General features: G+C 39.0%; 1 protein-coding gene across 3 annotated transcripts in view; it reads right to left on the reverse strand.

The window, feature by feature from the left end:
• Window positions 1-15,721, reverse strand: part of ZDHHC8 (zinc finger DHHC-type containing 8) — a 237,827-nt gene extending 222,106 nt beyond the window's left edge. For all 3 annotated transcript variants that reach the window (XR_002907939.2, XM_024197087.3, XM_024197085.2), the window contains exon 1: window positions 15,495-15,721. Coding sequence is in view for 2 of the 3 variants with exons in the window: in XM_024197087.3 (XP_024052855.1) it covers window positions 15,495-15,598 (104 nt within the window). In the remaining variant the exon portion in view is untranslated. The remainder of the gene's footprint in view (window positions 1-15,494) is intronic.
• Between the last annotated feature and the right edge of the window lie 6,345 nt (window positions 15,722-22,066).

Consider the following 22,066-nt stretch of genomic DNA (forward strand, 5'->3'; position numbering starts at 1 on the left):
GAACTGCATATGCAAATTGAGTACATTCTAACTGGTTGTGATGGCTTCAAATTGTTCACTGCCTGGGTGGTGCAGAAAAGGTTGCATACGGAACCCTCTACAAGATATACAATATCCAAGTGGTCTCAGGCACCAGACTCAAGGCTTTGTCTTCCCCTCTGAGTGGTCTGGTGTCCATATGGAGCCATGTGTTCAAATCCCACTTTTAAACACACAAATAACGCCACTGCTTCCCTGCAGGCTGAATATGTAGAAACAGTGAACCAAATGGGGTCAGAAAAGACACGGACATGGCAGATTCTTCTCCTGTTCCCCATGGAAGGAAGGCCTGACAACATCAGTATTACCAACTCCCGGTGGTTTTTTTTTTTTTTTTTTTTTTTAAAAACACCAAAATACAAGATGCTTATTTTTAATATTTAGATTCTTGCCTTCTTGGTTTTAACCGTTTAGGGTACACTTAGGTCACACTTCTGAACTTGTGTCTCCAACCATGAGGGTGTGCAACTCTTCAATGAAAGCAGAGAGCCATTTATGTGAGAATATCTCCAGGAGCTGTGGCTTTAAGAAAAAAAAAAAAAAAAAAAACCATCAAGTCCCATGGGACTTGCAATAAAATGTCAAGACGCTGGCAACAGTAATCTTTGCAAGAGGTGGCTCTGCTCCCTACTGCGTGTGCAGGCAGCACCGGTCTGCTCTCATACTGCAGAACAGCAGCATCCTTGCTGATTTTTTTCCCCAGGCTGCCTGAGTGAATTGGGTGGGGCTTGGGATAGGGGAAGAGAAAAGAGAGAGAGACCCCGACCCTTAATCTTACACCAGTTGGTTCAAAAATCACTCATCTCAGGTTATTTTGCAAGGGTTTATCAGCAATGAGATAACAGTAAAAATAAATAGGTAGTAGTTTACTCTCATCTGCAACAGCAGGCGCCTCATTGCAGCAGCAGAAGATTTGATGTGTACAATATCTAGAGCCTGTAGCAGCAGACAAGCTCAGCATACTAAACTTACACCCTGCTCTGTAGGAAAATGTTGGAACTGGATGTTCCAGAGTTTGATTGCATATACTACATTAAACGCTCTCCCCAAAGTGAAATCAAAGCCTTAAACAACCAAAACGAGAATAATCCAACTCTAGTTTTGTTCTCATTATAATATGGCCAGGGACTGTTTCATGGTATGTAGCCTCTTAATTCACAGTGGCTTTACTGTGTCACATTCTAGCTTTAACTCAGATTACATCCTCTGTTTAAGTGTGAAATTTACCCCTGTACAGAGGGCCAAAACAGGCCTATGAAACCACTTAAATCCAATGATTTAAAGTGCTAATAACTCCCTGAGCAAGGGCAGATTTCACACCAAGTGCATTGTAGAGTACATGCTGAGATTTCTTGCATAGATTATCTACAGATCTAAACCAGGAGACAGGCTTTTTTCCCCCCCATTTGCCTGAACAGCAAACTGCTTCAATAACTTATTTGAAACAATCCTGAACATATACAAATGTGTGACCGAAACAGACTGAAGCTGCTTAAAAGTATTGTTATTTCACAAGGTATCAGTAACTTTTCCCTAAATTGTCAAGTCTTGATAATCCTGTAGCAAAATGCATGCTAGTTGACTGCTCCTTTCTATGTAGTAAGAGTTAATTCAAAACCATTTCCAAATGGAGGAAGATGCTCCTACTTTGAAAATAATCAAGTGCGCACCACCTTGTGAATTGCAATTCAGATTGTTCTGGCATGTGTGGAAGAGGCTTGTCTAGTGAAGTGCATGATAAGGGAATTAATACTTAGCATTGAAATGTTAAGTACTAAAACAAAGCAAGGTTATTTTTACTGGGAAGTTTTACAAAACACTATTAGACGAAGGTCATGTCTACACTGCAAAATTAAGTCGACATACAGCCACCACAGTGATTAATTCAATTTTTAATGTCCACACTATGTTCCTTCTGTTGGTGGTGCGCATCCTCACCAAGAGCACTTACACGGATTTAACTGGCATTGTGGGGCACTGACAGATGGAGCCCTACTGCTAGGGCTCTCCTTCACACTCCCACCCCTCTATCCCTCACTACGGGCCCGGACAGCAACAGGTGACGTAAGCAATGCAATGTATACACAGACACTGCTTTGAACTAACTACATTGACTTAAGCGCTACATCTCTCATAGAGGTGAAGTTATTAAGTCGGTGTAGTGGGCGACTTACATTGGCCAAAGTGACATTTTAGTGTAGACACTAACAGGTATGGTAAAATAATGAATAAGTTTCTGTATAAAGCAGCTGTTCTCACACTAATGTACAGAGATTTAGCCTTAGAACTCCTGAAAGACTCTCCCCCTATCTCCAGTACGGTCCAGGCCATTGGGAAGCCTCAGAACATAAGAGTAAATCTCAAATAGTTAATAATGATTTCACATTTGAAATTAAAAAAAAATCAGTATTTACTATTTAGCTATGATTGAAAGTAACGAAGATAATTCCTAAATTGAGTTAATACAAGTTTTATTTTATATCTGCAGCCAGTACACATGATGAGATAAAGGGTAGCATTCCCAGTGATATTGACACTAGATGTGTACATTAACATCCAGCTATAAATAAATAGTTTACGCCCCTGTAAACAATAATTGTTACTTTAGTCTAGGCATATTTTATTTGCAGTAGTAGGAGAGCAATCTGGGGCTAATGAAATATTCCATCTGGACATATAGATTGCAAACTGAAGATTTATGTAACATGCATGATGCTGTTGTATACTCATCTGAGTTGATTTTTATTATCACTAAGTCAGATGTCTTTCCCATTGCTAAGTGGGTTTCCTTTTAATTGGAAGCAGGCTCTCTGTACTGTATCAGAAACTATTAAATGCTTTATTACCATATGGATTGTAAGTTTTTTTTGGCAGAGGTGGATCAAATGTCAATGTATCTTTATTCATAATTATATTTTTTCTGGCGACTAAATTCCCCTAATGGGTTTTTTCTTAGTATAATTTAAGATACCTATTGAGATTGTAATAACTCCACTTGTCTAGCCTTAGATCAATTTCACCTGGCATTGCTTGATGGGGGAAAGACATAAAAACAGACACCGGAGCAGTGACACCAAAGTTTTGCTGCATCACTACTACTTCACTCCCCATGTTCAGCTCCAAAATTCTTGCAGCAATGTAATGCTACCATTCAACTTTTAAGGCCTTTTTTACATGAGAAAGTGTTCAGCATAATCTAATACGTGAATTCAAACAGATATATAGAACAGGTACAGCATTATGTGGACACTTCTTTCATTAGGTCACTTGGGAAAGGATATAAGCTACACTGAAAAGCCACTCATAATAATGTTCACACGAGGACATAACTGTAAAACTAGCAACTGTCCCATGTAGACAAACCTTAAGATGGTTGGGGAAAGGTGGAGTAGGTGGACCTTGCAATCCTGAATTAGTTACAATTTTTAAGAATTATTTTGTTTTGAATGAGCAACCCTTGTAGTTTACATTATCCAGAGACGAAGGGAGCTTGTTCCCAGGCTATTTATAAATAGAAACAATCTCTATGAAAATGTTCAAAGGGAGCATGCCCAGCATAGTTTTCAGACATGGACTGTAGTTCAACTAATATTCCATAAAAGACCCCAAGCCAAAAAATTGCTTTGGTATAACCAAGTACAGACACTAGAGGCTTACGCTCATCTAATTCAGACAGCACTTTGTTTTACTCTCTCTATTTCTGTATGCTTCAATCTCTGTTCATTAGGAAAATTAAAGGAACTTGCTACTAGCATAAATCGCACATGTTGGTCAGCCACAGCTGCAGTCAACATACAGGGATAACTTTCATAAGATTAGCTATTTTAACTTTTCAAACTAGATTAGCATTCCAATACCACAGTGAGGATTGCATTAAAAATAGCTACTGAAAGGAGATTAATATATAGTCTCTTCTCAGTCCACATGCATCTCTTAGTGGTAGAGAAGAGAAAAACAACACTTAAAATAAGAGGGCACACAGGAAATAGTCTGGTCAAGTAACTAGGTTCTACAAATGATGGAAAACCTAATCTGCGTAATTAGGAAGACCCGCTCTGCCTCTTAAAGGGTTTGTGTACACCTGGATACTAAGAAAAAATAAAGAATTAACTAAAGGTGTAAATGTAATGTGGACACTTATTCAGAATTAAAGTAGCCTTAATTCAATTTAGCTTAATACATTTCCAAAAGGTCACTTTAATTCTGAATAGGAGCATCCAAACAGGGGTTTGATGAGGTTTATATAGTTTAAAAGTGAATTTGGATCAGTGTTTCTGAGTGTTCCCATGTCTTCATTGAAAATTCACAGGCAAGTTGGTGTGAAAAAGCTAGGATATATATTTAAAGCATAATAGCTATTCCACATCAACTTCTGTGTAGATACTCTCTTATTCCATACTAATAGTGCCTTTTTGCAGTTTAGCTTAATACCTATTCCATATTAGCTATTCTGAATTTTCCCCCCATGTAGACAAGCCTCTACTGTGACACTCTGGACAAATCACCGTTGTGCCTCAATCTCTCTACCTACAAAATGGGGATAATATTGATTACACAGTTTATAGCTGAAAAGTACCATGTTAAATGTTAGCTATTTGTTACTGTCAATGAGGAATTTAAACATGTGCGCTGCATACTGATTTCAACTGTGGGTAGAACTTTTACCTTTAGAGGCCCTAATGTTTTGTCCATTTCCCTCTTAGTCCACAAGAGTATATAAACTCTGATCATAGACATTGTTCATTATTGCAAGTGAATGGATTTCTGCTCCTAAAAAAGAAAACCAAACCATGCTAGATTGGTTGGACTCCACATGAGTAAGAGCCATAGAATCCATGGGAACTGGCTATAATAAAACCATGTTATAGTCCATTATAAAATCACCTTTCACACTCTAGGTAAATGAACTTTACCACTGAGATAGCCTGGATTTGTGTCTCACATGACAAGTGCTGGCTAGTGTCATCTTATAGAACCACAATAAAACTGCCACTATTTTGCCTTTTTAAAAGGGCACTTCTTTGGGATGATACAAATAAACATATGTCAGAGACACTGGCAAGCCTTAAAATTTACACCTTGATTATTTCCATCTGAAAGACCTTACCTTTTCCAGAGTCATTCCATTTATCTTCCCAACTGGAAGGAAATCACACACACACACACACACACACACACACACACACGAAAAACAAACCTGCCACTAAAGAGGCTTTGAGAATATAAAAGATTTAAAGCTCTTATAATACATTTGCAGAAGCACGACTGTCCTCAGTATCATCTCAGGCTAGAACTTTTAGTAATTATGCCGGAGAGTTAATTTCAAGTTTCACTTCATATTAAGCAAGAATCCTTTTGGGTCTAAGATTTTTTTTTTTTTTTTTTTTTTTTTTTTAAATATAGTACTTATCTACACAGGATGTTGCACCATTTTAACAGAAAGGTGTTATTTTACACCAGTTTGGTTAACCTGGTGCAGCTTTATCTGTGGATACTCTTAAATTAATTTAAGCCACGTTTATAGTAGTTTAGCTTGCATCACTAAATTCACAGTTGCAAGCTGAATTGCTATGGACAGTTTTAACCCAATATAAGTGTCCACACAGTGGTTTGCACCAGTTTAACTACATTTTGTATATCATACCTTTTGTTAAAGTGGTGCAACTTGTGGTGCAGATAAATCCACTGTACAGGTATGAGGCTGCTTTCATCTAGTTTTCAACTATGTGGAACACTTTTACAAATGCACTTTGATACCAACTGAATTTGAAATCTCACTTTCCATGCCTGTGAGGTCAGAGTAACGCTGGTGAATGTTACTGGTCTCTCCCTCTGTACCTGATCTGCAGAGGATGAGTGTTATGCCCTCGTCCTCACAGCTGGAGAATCAGACGCTTTAGCTCAAGTGGTAGAGATGCATGTTTTTAGCTCTGGAGTAAAGGCAACTCAGGCCTAATTTTTAGGCCCAGATCAGACCCAAACCCACCCAACCTGAGAGAATCTAGTCATTTTCTGATCTGACCCGGAGCCTTTCCCCCCAAACCAGTGTTAGCATGGCTCTCCTCCTGGCTGTGGGGTCAGCAAGGCAGCTGGTGAGTCCCCTGTTCCTGCTGTGCACACTGCAAAGGGAGAGGTGCCAAGACACCTTGGTGCACTCCCTCTACAGCACAGCAAGATGGCAGCGTCCGGCAGAAGCAGGCCCAGTTTAGCCACTGCTGTGCCAAACCCACAGGAAGGAGATGACCCGACCCAAGAAGGACCTGTTGTTTTCCCACCCAACCTATCCTGGACCCAAACACTTGCAGTCTAACCTCATCAGGTTTGATTTGGGTTACAGGGCTCTAGTCTGGAGGTCCCTGCTTCACCCTTGGGTGTGCTTGACAAGATGTCATGCAAACAAGCAGTAAGAGTTCAGGGTACTTTTTCCAGAAGAGCGAAGAAAATTCACTTTCCTTTTTAAAATCTTCAGTTAACGAAGGCAGGTTTTCCTGATACTTGTGTTTCAAAATAAGCAGGAAGAATCCAGAAAGTGAGGCCTTGCAAAGGGTACCCCTGACAAGCCAGGGTAAAGGGATACTGACAGCTTGAATTTTGAAACTAATTTTAAAATTGTGTTCCAATAAAACACCATTTAAACAGTATCCGAATTTAAAGAAAACAATTAAAAACCATATAATGGGTTCCTTCTGCTCCCCCGTGATGTTTAAGAGCATGATTCAGGAAGCGCAAGAGCAGCACTCAACATGCTTGAGCCACCTTTTTTCTCCGCTGTATGCCTACTCCCTCTTCACTTTCAGCTGTTACTAGTCAACAGCACCGGGCCTGGAGACCAGAATACACTGAGCTAAGAGGTGCAAATGATCAAGGAAACAGCTGATTATAAACCAAAGTAAACTGTAAAGTCTTCCATTTCTAGTAATTTTGTGTTACTTGCAAGTACATTGGCTAAATCATCATCAAACTGAACTGATTTTCAAAAACTTATAGTGTGACTTTAACATTAACCTAGCAAAGCAACCTTAGCGGTGTAATAACTGATAGCATCCTCCTAAGGGGATGTCTGCACCACTCAGACTATAACCAGCATAGTTACATCACTGAAGCTATGTGGGCACAACCCCATAGCGTAGACACAGCCTACACAAACACAAGAGGGTTTTCCATCAGTGTAGGAAAGCCACCTCCTTGAATGATGGGAGCCATGTTGACGGCAGCATTCTTCCATTGGACATAGCTGCATCTATATTAGGGATTAGTCTGGCACAGCTTCATTGGGCAGGGGTGTTTTTTTTTTTTCAGAAAAAATAATATTTGGGCTCAGAGTCAGAATTTTAAGTCAATGTTGTAAATTTAAAAAAAAAAAAAAAAAACACACAGGAGGAAATATTGGAAACTCTTTCCAAAGAGTATAAAACTCTCTAGCAAGATTTATGATCTTCTGAATAAGACCATGCCATTACACAAATAAAGCTAAACTGGGTGTGGCAGGAGCTAGCTTCTGGAAATTAACAATATTCAGACAAGAAAGGAATGCGAGGACATTCCTGTTACCAAACTTCTTGGTTTAAAGTAAACAATGGAGGACAGAGGATAGGAAACCATCATTATTTAATATCGGTTTACTGATTTTGAAGTGACAGAGATGCCAGAAAATTTACTTGGAAGGACTGTCTCTTCATTGCAAAAGGAGATGTGCGTTTTTCATTTAGATAGTGATCACAACTTAAAATTTCACTGGAAACAAGGAACAGATAGCTGTATTGAGCTAAAAACTAATAGAGGTTAACCCTATGCCCCCTAACCAGAATCTGCATCTACTAGATTAATTGAGATATCTTCATATAAAATCTTACTGGAGACAAGGTAACTGTTTCAATGTAAGAACACTTTTTGTAGTGAAGACATGGGTCAATGATCAGATCTAACAACTAAACCTCCATACTGCTCTACAAGGTACTTGCCACTGAGGCCTTATCTTCACTAGGAAAAGGTGTTTTAAGATGTTAGCATCTTAGTGTAAATAAGGCAAGTTGTAGTTAGTGTGTGTTAACTGATCAAGGTAAACTCTAAACTCCCCCTTGAGCAGCTAGCATGTTAAAATTACAACTACCTTGTCTGCACTCAGACTAACATGTTAGCTAACTTGTGTTAAACACGAACGCTGTTTTCCTAGTGTAGATATGGCCTGAATGTGAATGCTAGAATTCAGCTCTCAAGCCAGTAAACTAAGCAGCTTAAACATTTAGCTAACTTTTTATTCCAGTCAGCATCCTTGATGCTTTCTTAAGAAGGTGCAGAAAACAGTGTGCTCAAGACTAATGATTGATGAGCTCTGTTTGGGTGAGGCGGTTGCAATTTTGAAGTTAAAGCTAATAGCTAACTTGCTCATAGCAACAGCAATTCTTCAAGGGTGGGTGGGGGGGAAACATTTAGAAGTGGGTGTGACGGGTTGGATCACAGAAACCCCCTTGGGAGCTGCCACCCGATGTGCCAAGACTACCCCTGCTTCTGTTTTCCCTGCCAGCTCAGGACTCCAGCACCCCGTCTTGCTGAATTAGACACTCCAGTCCACTTCAACACAGACCCAGGGTCTGAATTACTTGTCCCAAAACTGCAAGTTTACCCAAAAACAGCTCACAGGAGTGTGCTTGTCTTTAGCACTCAGATGCCCAACTCCCAATGGGGTCTAAACCCAGATAAATCCGTTTTACCCTGCATAAAGCTTATGCAGGGCAAACTCATAAGTTGTTCGCCCTCTATAACACAGATAGAGAGATATGCACAGTTGTTTGCTCCCCCAGGTATTAATACATACTCTGAGTAAATTACTAAATAAAAAGTGATTTTATTAAATACAGACAGTAGGATTTAAGTGGTTCAAAGTAGTAACAGACAGAACAAAGTAAGTCACAAGCAAAATAAAATAAAATGCGCAAATCTATGCCTAATCAAACTAAATACAGATAATCTCACCCTCAGAGATGCTTCAGTAAGTTTTTCTCAGACTGGACACCTTCCAGGCCTGGGCACAATTCTTTCCCCTGGTACAGCTCTTGTTCCAGCTTAGGTGTTAGCTAGGGGCTTCTCCATGATGGCTCCTCTCCCTCTTTGTTCTCTTCCACCCCTTTATATATCTTTTGCATAAGGCGGGAACTCTTTGTCCCTCTGGGTTTTCACCCCCCCTCACTGGAAAAGCACCAGGTTAAAGATGGATTCCAGTTCAGGTGACATGATCACATGTCACTGCAAGACTTCATTACTCACTTGCCAGCACACACATATACAGGAAGACTCACAGGTAAACAGCCATCTGCAGACAATGGGAGTCATCAAGATTCCAAACCATCATTAATGGCCCACACTTTACATAATTACAATAGGCCCTCAGAGTTACCTTTTATATTTCTAGTTTTAGATACAAGAGTGGTACATTTATACAAATCAGATGATCATACTCAGTAGATTATGCACTTTGTAATGATACCTTACAAGAGACCTTTTGCACGAAGCATATCCCAGTTACATTATATTCACTTATATTTTTATAAAACCATATAGACTGCACAACGTCACAGTGGGCTGTTAACTCCACCCGTCAATTCCCGTCAAAACAGCATTCCTCCATTTTTTAATCACTGTATTGTAGAAGTGTTTGTATTTGACTATTCATGGAGTGCTAACCAGGTGGGAGGCACCACATGTACATTTAGAGGACACATTATCTTGGTCTCAAGGAGTTCACAATCCAGTGCAGACAGGCAAAACAGTTCTGAGGTTGTTAGTACACAGGGTGCCAGGATCTTGGGGTTTTTTTCTGAAAGAAATTGTGTGGTGTGAGGAAGGAAAGGAGTTCATCAAGCATCATATAACCAACATCAGATGTCCTCTTGGGGGTACAGAGATAGCAGGGGACAACCATTTTTTTATTTTTAGATTTGTAAAAATGTGCTTTGTGTGTCTCAAACAGCTATCATCTTTTCTAACAACGAAGAAAGAGGACACAAAAAGCTTGGATAAGGAACTTCCACCCGTGCTGCAGTAAATCTGGAACTTTCAGCACCAAAACCACAGGCTGCTACCAAGTGAGCTAATACCCAAGAATTCCTTTTAGCTGCACCTAACAAGCTGTTGGGCAGAGGCCAACCCACTAGAGGGAGACATAACTACACACTAAGGCTGTATTTACACCAGCCACCATCCTCTAGAAATTGTCAGAGCTGAGTGAAATTTTTCGTTTCAAAACATCTTAAACCATTTTTTCAGTCTAGTGAAAATTTGTGGAAGACTTGTTCAAAATTGTATTTTCCCCTTCTTCCCATTTTGGCAGTGAGAGGGAGGAAAACCAAATCAATTTTTCACAAATCATTTTTAGAAAACAATTGAAGTTTTCTGCAAAAAGCCATTACTAGGTTTTTGACAAGACAGGCTATCAGACCAGTGGGAGAAGTGAATTTCATAAGAGGACTTTTCACGGAGAACATTAAGCCACTAGTTTGTTTAAGCACCCTAAGCAGATTTTAGAGGTAGTGAACTCCACATTTTAACAGTGTTTCCCCTCCATCTCTAACTCAGATGGTCACTATTTTCTTTTCACTCCTACTGTGACCCAATCTTCAATTTCTCTCTCCTTGCACCCCCATTAGTCAGTCTGTTTTCTCTGGGATGGTACTGTAAAAAGAAAAAGTCCCGAGTCACAGATTGCAGCCCCAGAGTGTCTGCTGCATACACCTCTGAATACATTCCATTTACTTCCTCTCTATAAAAACCAAGCTGAAGTCTTATCTTTGACATCTATTGAATGAGTTTCCACTTTTTAAATTTTCTCTTTACTAAAAGTTCTCCCATTTTATTAACCTTGTTTAAACCCCAATATAAAAGTTTTATTGCAGAAGGGACTTTTTGCTGCCTCCCATGATCTCAGTGCCACCATTTCTACAACGTCACCACCAGAAATTTCTGATGTTTACTAATCAGTGTGAGAACTCAAAACTTTTCCTAACTTCTCTGCACTTACATGTATCACCACACTATTTTGTTTAAGGCCCTGCACTCCTAGCATATTGTGCTACCTGCAATTCTGATTATCACAGCTACCAGACTAAAAAGCCACGAGTTCAAATCATTCAGTACTAAAAACTGCAACAAGTGGCAAAAATAAGATTGGTTATCTTCCTCTTTCCATTCTGTTCAGAATCACATTTCACTATATGCACTTGTGCATTTACAGCACATACACTTTGGTAAAATACAAAACCCTTAATTGTACAACTGCAATTATGCAATTTAAAATACAAAGGGGTGAGAGTTCATGGCAGAAGTCTGGTTCTTTGGATGAACATCCCCATGTTTACATTGTGATAGTCTGTGGTCAGAGGCATAAAACCCCCATCCTTCATGAAAGATAAGTTAAGATAAAAATATTGTATTCTGTTGCCAAAAATGACAGCAATTTGAAGAAAGTATGTTGAAGAGGTAACAGAATTTCTGCTACAAGTGAATGGTCACTCTAGATTTTTGGAATCCTAAACACAGAAATAATTTTCCCTTCATTCTTCCCTGCCGCAATTACTTTAATGGATGGGAAAGATGTATTAAGTAACTCTGAATGCTAATAATTTTTGAATAACTGTTACATTGTACCAGTCTTTTATGGGACTGAATTAGATCACCTTTTGGAATGCTCATATTTATTACTGAAGCAATATATTTTGAAGAATTAAGGGCACAAAAGTACAATATTCAGTCAAATTCCTTGATTACTAACAAATTTAACTCTTCCCAAAAGAGGACACACACACACAGATTCCTACATGTCTTGGTGAAAAAGTAGTAGTGGAAAAAAAACCCATATGGGTTTAATTTAGGCAAATTCCAATAAGAGTACTAATGATTATCAGCAGCATGGAATAATGCTAATGCCAATGTCTATGTAGTGTGTATTTCAAATTATTTTTAATTGCTACTAATCTATGATTTAGTAAAGTTTTCAGACAGAAGCTAAAAATAAAAATTCAATTAGTAAAAAGCTTAGACTGGCCTTCATTTTTAAAATGTAAAGAGCTCTTCATGTGGAGGAAAATATTTACTAATGACATAAGGCTTAAACTTGCAAGCACTTGCACACCTGAGTGGTCCCATTCACATTCTCAGCACTTTTCATAAGAGTAAAGTTACTCTCAAGTGTTTTCAGTATTCTCTGTATAGTAGTTCAGTAAGTGGCTTGAAAGTGATAGATAGCTAGGGAAAGTATTCTCATATTTAACCAAAGTCAGATTATCTTAATTATTAGATTCCCAACATAAGGAAGATTAAGATCCTGATTAGAGTGTCCTACAGATTTATGTGCTAACTTGGTGTAATACACAAGAATGTTTGCTTTCTGACCTCAATCAATTAGTCGGTCTTGCCAGGGAACCGAAGTTCATGTCACAGGAATATCTGCCTTAAGAATTTAAAGTTTTAAATAAGGAAATAGTGAAGTGTTGATAAATCTTAAAACTGGACCCTTCCAGCTGATACACATTCATGTTACGATTGTCCTAAATCCAATTCAATCCTGCTAAGGGTTAGCCATTTAGGACCAGTTCCTCAGCTGATGTAAATCAGAGCTCCACTAAAGTCAATGGAGAAGAAGATCTGGTTCACAATCCCAGCCTTGCAGAGATGCTGCCAAAATCTGTAAAACAAGCTACTAAAGTGAAGAGAGAGAGTTGTTGGAGAAGCCAAACAGGGACCCTACCTTCACTTATCCAATGCCAGTCAAACAACTTGTTTGTATTCCAAGAAAAATATTTATTGAAAAGCTAGTGGAAGATGGAAAACCAATTCTTTAACAGATCTTGTTTGTGCAAGTGTTGGTCTGGCAAGTGACAAATCTAAGGCCCTGTCCAGTCACACCTACTTGCTACTCCTGTTATAAATCAAGACTTCACAACAGCAGGCAAGGGTGTTCTGGGACTAGAACTATTCTCAGAAAAAGCAAAGTGCATTGGAAGCCTGCTAACAACTAACAATTATGCGGTTGTGTTTTTTTAAGTTGTTGCTGGCTTGGTTCAAGCTGCAGTACGGTGAGGGCCTAAAAATCATTTATCTGGATGGAATTGTTCAATAATAGTAGAAATAACCAGACTTAGATGTATACAATAGATTAAAGGTGACTTTAAAAACAACTCATCCTCTTATAATGGAAAAATAAGGATACTTCCCTCTTAGCACAGACAGATGCTACGAGACTATATATTAAATACAATAGAGTAAGCTTGATTGAGGAAGACTTTCTTAGGCTAGGTGTACACTACCCGCCTGAATCGGCGGGTAGAAATCGATCTCCCGGGGATCGAATTATCACGTCTCGTCGGGACGCGACAATCGATCCCCGAATCGACACACTTACTCCACCAGCGGAGGTGGGAGTAAGCACCGTCGACTGGGAGCCGCGGAGGTCGATTTCGCTGCCGTCCTCACAGCGGGGTAAGTCGGCTCCGATACGTCGAATTCAGCTACGCTATTCGCGTAGCTGAATTTGCGTATCTTAAATCGACCCCCCCCCGTAGTGAAGACCTGCCCTCAGTCATCGACCATTCATAGCACTATGTTCAAAGTCTCTTATTCAACCCAATAAATTCTCATACTTCCAAAGCAATGGTCAGATCCCTTTGTATACATCTGTTGCTTATGATATTGTGAAACATTATGGTAGTACCGAGAGATCATTTAAGTTGCAACCATACTTTGCGCAAAAGTCACAGTAAGCTTTCTTCCCCCGAAACCTCAATAATTAGAACTGAACATCACAGAGACTATTAGTATGCAAGGTTCAAGGTCACAGAACTATGAAGACTTCTTAAAAGCCACACAATGTCAGTCTGAAATATCTGAACCAAATCTAACACATAAAACAACCTTTGTCTCACGTCTGTCTGTGTACAACCAACTATAATTAAATACTCAAATGATGAATGGCAAGCCTGTAAAGCTAGCAGCAATTCTTAGAGTGCCCGTTACAAGGAAGTACAGTATTAAAGCTGGCAATTTCTTCTAACTGAAAGCACTAATAAAAATAAAGAAAGTTATGGTCGAGGGCATTTGTGCCAGGGTCAAAAGCTCCTTCTATAATACAATATAACCAACATTTGTATCTGATTCTGAAATTTTAAATTAATATTACTCAAAGGCTAATGAACACCCTAAACTGCTGGTGCAGTACAGTACTGAAAATCATATCACAGCCAATCCAAACCAGGTAGCAGACAAGCATATAGTCCCAACGTTAAACGGCAATCTTGCAGTGCTGACAGTTTTCCTGGGCTCAATTTAAAATTCAACCATGATAAAACAGGATACATAAAAAGTTTCAAAATAAAGCAGTGAAGTATGAATCTTCTAGTTCATATCCATGTAAGAAGCTTTTCATTTCTAGAAGAGAGGGAATACGCATCGAAGCACATTTCAATCAACTACAACAAACCCATAAAGACAGTTTGGAACACATACATTTGAATTAAGTAATTTTGACACCTCTTCTTAAAAATATATAACGATGCCTTTGCAAGCAAACTCCAGTATTTCAAGCAAAAAAAGGGTTAACACTCTCTAACTCAATGTAACATAAAGAGAGGGGAAAGAGAGCTAAAGCAGGACACGACTCACATATTAATATGACTACTGGAGAGCTGCAAGCCAGTGTCTTCAGAGCCAGAGCATAATTTTGCATCTAATGGGGGGGAGGGGAGAAGAAATGAGCAAAAGAAAGATGGGGCGGGGGGGCGCAGAAACAACACAAACCAAAACCTAAGTCTGTATATCAGATTCTGAAGCTTCAGGGACAATTATGTAAAAAGATACATCAATGATGGGGGGGGGGGCGGAATTCTTCTGAGACGCTGATAAAGAAAACCAACAAACAAAACACCAAAACAGAAAACAAAAACCCAGAAACCCATGAGATTTTTCAATACAAAAGGCCACTTCTCTCTCTCTCCTCCCGCACCTCCCCTCCCCCATCCACAGACTTTGGCCAGATTTCATTTCTAATGGCACAAAAGCATTTTACCTCTGCAGATATATGTCTCTCTCACACACACATAAATCGACTCTATTTGCATATAAGGGGGAGAGGATGGTAGTTAATTGGCGCCTTTGGTGTGCACAGACAGCAGCTGCCAGAGTCTGAGAGAGCCACCATTTCATGGCAAATAAACCCCCAACAGTCAGACACATTTTTATGCTTGGGAAATAGAACAAACCTCTGCAAACTGAAGCCAGGGAGGGATAGCAAAAGGCGTGGGGAGCAGGAGCAGCAGCGTCAGGGCCTTGAGGAGCTGTCAAGCCACGAACCCCCCCTCCCTAGCAACCCAGACAGTGGAAGCCCAGCCCCAGCCAAACTGCCCCCCAGCCAGTCCCCACAGAGTCACCCAGTCCAGCCCCTCCAGAGAGAGAAGCCCGGCTTTACTTACGTGAAAACAAAAAATAAAGTAGTCGAACCCACTAATAAGGCAGCTGCTGTGGAGACAGGGATGTATTTAGTAGGTTTAAACCTCTTTCCAGTGCTGCTGGGCATCCTGTAGTTAACACATCACTATGTATTCCAACCCAAGAGGCACCAGGGAGGGAGGGGAGGGAGGGAGAGAAAGATGCGAGGACCCTCCAATGCAGAGGCAAGGCAGGGAAAGGGGGAAAGAAGGGACGAGGCAGAGAGAAAGGGAGTGAGAAAGAGGGATTGAGAACAGCTGACCTCCAGCACAGGAAATCCCACCCACACAGACCAGCCCACTCAGCTGATGTCAACGAGCCCCTTAAGGTAGAACTGCACTAAGACAGAGAGAGCACCCTCCCCACGCAGAATTCAGACATACAGGACCATAGACACTTAGCATACTAACACGTACATTCAAAACTGCAGTGCAAATAGAGGCTGCACAATGCACAAGCTTTATGATCTGCACAATAGAAGCTACAAACAAGCCACAAACGAGCTGTGGACAAATACAAGCAGGCATCTGGCTACAGATTAAAACACCACATACGCAAATTCCTACCACGCTCCTCCCTAACGTCCTATCGACTTGATAATTGTTCTATAGAATTTTTGTTAACCCCTCCTTTAGAATTCAGTAGACACCTATATTCCTGCTATAGGGATGGAGAGGCTTTTTGAACCAATGTGGAAAGGGTCGATTTAACTATTTCTAGAGAACCCTATTGGTTTAAATTCTATGGAACTGTTTCACGACAGTCAAAAGTTGAAGTTCATCAGTTATCAGATTGCACAACACAATCCAGACTTGCATATCAAATACTATTGCCTCGGTACTAGGGTGACCAGACAGCAAGTGTGAAAAATCGGGACCGGAGGTGGGAGGTAATAGGAGCCTATGTAAGAAAAAGCTCCAAAAATCGGGACTGTCCCTATAAAATCGGGACATCTGGTCACCCTACTCGGTACTGTGAGCTGCTGCTCATGGACAAGCCTCATCAAGGGTCTCATTGAACTCAGCAGGGCTCTGCATTGAGGGGTCCTTCTATGCCAAACAGCTCGCAGGATTAGGGCGTGTAAGGAAGAACACCAGCATCACAGACCCAAGTTTGATTTACTATTAAACAAGGAATCATGGTCTTTAGTATTCAAACCACTGCTAGGTTCCTCTAATTGTTTGAGGGTCCTGGAAGTTTAATTTTTGCATAAATGATTTAATTAACCCAGAATTGACTTGTTTGCTCTACTGTTTTGAAAGGGGTTTCATCCAGTCCAGTAAGGGGGCACAAATAATATGTGATTTAAGGTGACAGAGCAGAAAGTTTGCCAAAAGGTTCTATACAGAGAATGTTGCTGTGAGCAGCTCCCTCTTGTTCATATTAAAGGGGTTCAAGCTCAAGTACCCTCACTGGTCACAGTGGAGCCAGTATCACATGGTGAGAGAGGTGGTCTTCCTTAGATGCAAGGCCATTTAGGATTTTATAAGTAAAAAAAAATATCTGAAGTCTGGTTTACACGGGATATATGCCCCCATTCTAGTCATTAGGGGCCAGCTAAAGTTATAGCTGCCCCAATGCATACCCTTCCTATAGACCACAATGTATATTGCTAGAGCTTACCTTGCTTCAACCAGGAGTACACTGCCCCACAACAAATAATAGCTTTCCTTCTCTACATTAGAGGATAGTACTAGTACAGCTACACTGGTAGCTAGAAACTAAACATCCCAATTTTGGTCAGGTGAATATTAATATTGCTCATTGTAAGAGGCCAAATACATACCTAATTTCCCAGTAAGTTCAAGAGCAGATTCCCAGAGGCTTAACAAAAAAACCCCTTGCTCTAGATTACAAATAAGGTGCAGCAGTTTAAAGTAATTCAGTCAATTAACCTGCCCTCCCAGCACACCTGAACTGAAGCTCTTCCTTGAATATAAGCTTTTCCTGGAGCCTTCATTTGGCTAAATTTGTAACCCTTCCTCTTTTTTAGAGAAGTGAGATGAGTGGAGGAAGTGTAATGACCCAGAGGTCCCCTTTGGTGAGACCTATACTATCCATCACTTCAGTATTTCAAAATTTACCATCCTCCCCCTTCAAAACGAGATCAATTTGATCAGATAAGATTGAGATGAAGCTGCATAGGCAAACGGGACTGCACACCTTTCAGTGTCACATTTCAATTGGATAGAGGGAAGCTTTTAAGCAACATGCTTGCTGTGTATCTATGCAGCACTCAAAGCCCATGGGAGCCTGAGGAATAAGAGAGAAGGACAAGAAATTAAACCGAAGACTGCTGCATGGCAGCATACAGCACCACCAACCAGAGCCTCTAAATCTACGTTGGTAGTTTTAAATCAATAAATTTCTCATGTACAACTATGAAATCTCAGAATATCAGCTAGCAACTTTCTTTCTGCACCCTCTTAGAACAGAATTTGATTTTACATCACTTTTTATTCTAAAAGGTATCCAAAGAGTTTTAATTAGGGCTGTCAATTAATTGCAGTTAACTCACGCGATTAACTCAAAATTGTTTTGCAATTAATCGCTGTTTTAATCGCACCATTAAACAATAGATTACCAATTAAAATGTATTAAATATTTTGGATGCTTTTCTACATTTTCATATATATTGAATGCTGTTGCAATTGCAATCAAAGCATATTATTTTTGATCATTTTCACAAATATTTGTAAATAATATTTTTTGTTTACCTCATACAAGTACCATAGTGCAATCTCTTTGTTGTGAAACTGCAATTTACAAATTTTTTTTTGTTACATAACTGCACTCAAAAACAATGTAAAACTTCAGACCCTACAAGTCCACTCAGTTCTACTTCTTCAGCCAATTGCTAAGGCAAACAAGTTTGTTTACATTTACAGGCCTCTTATTTACAATGTCACCAAAAAGTGAGAACAGGCATTTGCATGACACTTTTATAGCTGACATTGCAAGGTATTTACGTGCCAGATATGCTAAACATTCACATGCCCCTTCATGTTTCGGTCATCATTCCAGAGGACATGCTTCTATGCTGAGGATGCTCATTAAAAAAAAATACTGTAATGTGTTAAATTTGTGACTGAACTCCTTGGAGAATTGTATAGCCCCTGCTCTGTTTTCATGTTATAGCAGTCTCGGATGATGACCCAGCACATGTTCATTTTAAGAACACTTTCACTGCAGATTTCACAAAACGCAAAGAAGGTACCAATGTGAGATTTCTAAAGATAGCTACAGCACTCGACCCAAGGTTTAAAAATCTGAAGTGCCTTCCAAAATCTGAGAGGGACGAGGCGTGGAGCATGCTTTCAGAAGTCTTAAAAGAGCAACACTCCGATGCGGAAAGTACAGAACCTGAACCACCAAAAAAGAAAATCAACCTTCTGCTGGTGGCCTCTGACTCAGATAATGAAAATTAACGTGAACATCTTTGGATTGTTATCAAGCAGAACCCATCAGCATGGACGCATGTCCCCTGGAATGGTGGTTGAAGCATGAAGGGACATATGAATCTTTAGCGCATATGGCACATACATATCTTGTGACGCCGGCTACAACAGTGCCATGAGAATGCCTGGTCTCACTTTCAGGTGACATTGTAATCAAAAAGCAGGCAGCATAACCGCATGCAAAGGTAAATAAACTTGTTTGTCTGAGCGACTGGCTGAACAAGAAGTAGGACTGAGTGGATTTACAGGTTCTAAAATTTTAAGTTTTATTTCGGAATGCTTTTTTTGTACATCATTCTATATTTGTAAGTTCAACTTCCATGATAAAGAGATTGCACTACAGCAATTGTATTAGCTGAATTGAAATATACTATTTTTTTTTTTACAGTGCAAATACTTGTAATCAAAAATAAATATAAAGTGAGCACTGTACACCTTGTATTCTGTGTTGTAATTGAAATCAATTTGAGAAATGTAGAAAACATCCAAAATACTTAAATAAATGGTATTCTATTATTAACAGTGTAATTAATCACAATTTTTAATCACGAGTTTTAAAATCACTTGACAGCCCTAGTTTCAAGATAAAGACCTCCGTTTTCTAGGTTTTCATTTAATAACAAAATCCAGTGGGTATTGATAAAGGAGGAAGTGGTGAACAGTGTAGGAGTATTCCTTAATCTTCTAAAGTACTTTGAAGTCTCAAAATTTCCACCTAGACTGCCACTACTAGTAAAATGCAGTGCCCATCTTCTAGGTGGCTGCTGAAAAAAGTTCTAAATTAGGCAAATTTAACCATAGAGTTGGGGGCGGGGGAAAAACAACATGACCACTCCATCGCTGCTTTGAAAATAGCATTTGTATTTAAACTGTTTGGTTCAAAAATACAACAGACCTGCATTGTAGTCTTGTTTCAATCTGCAACTCTCATATCTGATCAGCATTGTGCGTAGAGCTCTGAAAATTTCCCAGTGACACCCCAAACTCAGAAAATTAATTACATTTATGTCGGACACAGGATACATCACCCTGACTGTAGAAAAAAAATAGTCATTGCAGGAGATGACATTTGGGAAAGGGTCTGCTTTACATAAGACAGCAGCTTTCATCAATATGCATAATGACAAGACAATTTTTTGGGAGGAGTCTGGGTTGTGTTGTAACGTTTAAGCATCCAGTATTTAATATATTCAAGTCGCTTGTTTTTATGCAATCTTGTGTTTACCTCCTTATGAAGCTCAGTATTAGCAATTTTCTAATATGCACCTACCTTATCTAAGGTATGCACGGACACAGTTTAGAGAGTAAGATTTACTGAATATGTTCCTCTTCTACAGAAATTTACACCCATTAATGCAGACTTCAAAATAATTTAAAGGTCAAGTTTAAACAAGTACACTGAAGGCATTTTTAAAAAATTATTAACGATAAGGTTTAGGAATAAGCAGATCTTAAACAAACACACACACACACACACACACACAGGCCTTCGTAATCTATATAGAGGATTCAGCTGTTTCTAAATTGGACACAGGATTATCACTAGCCCCACAACTTAATTCTCTCCATTCTCCCAAACAGCTGATCACTATATCCCAACAAGAAAAATATCACCATTCTGTTCATATTGATGGCATAATTTCTGCCAATCAGGCAAGCAAGAATTCTGCAAGTCACAAATTTAAGCATGTTCTGCCCTTAACGTAGCTTTTGGGTGCATTATTTTTAAAGACTTCTCCTCCCCCAATATATTATATATTGTCATAAAATAAGATTAAAAATTCTGGAGGCAAGCTGGGGTTGAAGTGAGTAAATAGCTGGTAACATACAAAAATGGAACCCTGTGAATTTCCTCAGTAGGACTGAAAGCGTAAGCATAATAGAAGTAACCACTGAATTATCTCAATTGAACTTTCAAAAGTACTTCCTTAGCAAATTTGTGTTACTCCCATTTCCATACCTGCAATTTCATAACTGACAATTTGATTTGGTAATTCAACTAGATACCTCTACAAATATAGGAATGAGTTACTATTGCAGTATATTTGTCCAACATATAACTAAGAATTTCACAAGAAAGGATGTCTGAGCTATCTCTAATTTCATACATCATATTACTATAATACCATATGTAGTTTAAGTCCTCTGATGCAAATTCCTAAACACATAGTGAAAACATTTATACAAGCCTTTATCAATACTGTTCCTTTAGAAGCTCATTAAGTGGGTAATATAAACAAATCTAGAACACTAATTGTAAGATTTGAGATCTGCAGTTGTAAAGACTTCGCAAGTAATTCTATTTAAAAAAAAAAAAAGAATCTTCCCTTTCATCAAGAGAAAAATGTTTCCTTATTGAGCTTGGAGGATACTTTCAGATTGGTAAGTGGAAAATAAGTTTGTTTCTGTCATTCTGAGTATCTCTTCTTCACTAAGCACTGAAGATTCTGCAAAAGTAGAATGATTCACATAAATTTTACATATACACCATTAAAGTCCAACACACACCTGGTGAATACATCAGAACATGTCCCTAAATGGAAACTATCAACAGTGAGCAATACTGTCATAAAAGGGCAGGGGAAATAAATCAAACTGAAAAACATCCTGAGAACATGGTAGCCAACATCTTGAGTTTATGAAAATGACTATACAAAGTTTTCTATACAAAACTTAAAGATTCCTTTTCAAGTCTAATTTTTATGTTAAGATCCCTTTTTTAAAACCACTTTTTGCTTTTCTATTTGTAGAACAGCAACCCAATAGATTGAGATACTTTAAAACACAAAGTAGTAATGTTTCAGTTTAATTAAAAAAACAAAAACAAAACAAAAACACTTTTCTTTGAAATGCTTTTCCACAGAAATTGTTTTGGTGTTTTACTTGGAAAACAGAAGAAGCAATGTGAATACTAACAAGATATGAGCACTACACAAAGGCCTAGGGAAAAATTCATACCAATGGACTTTCACTAAGGATGAATATGGCCCATGAAGTAAAGCCTGAACTCTAGGGTAAAAATATCAAGCCAATAAAACTAAGCACACATGCATGAGTGACTGAAAAATCATACAATGAAGTAATGACAATTTATTTTA

The sequence above is a fragment of the Terrapene carolina genome, unplaced genomic scaffold (assembly GCF_002925995.2).
Source record: "Terrapene carolina triunguis isolate 2854851 unplaced genomic scaffold, T_m_triunguis-2.0 Scaffold234, whole genome shotgun sequence".
Lineage (NCBI taxonomy): Eukaryota > Metazoa > Chordata > Testudines > Emydidae > Terrapene > Terrapene triunguis.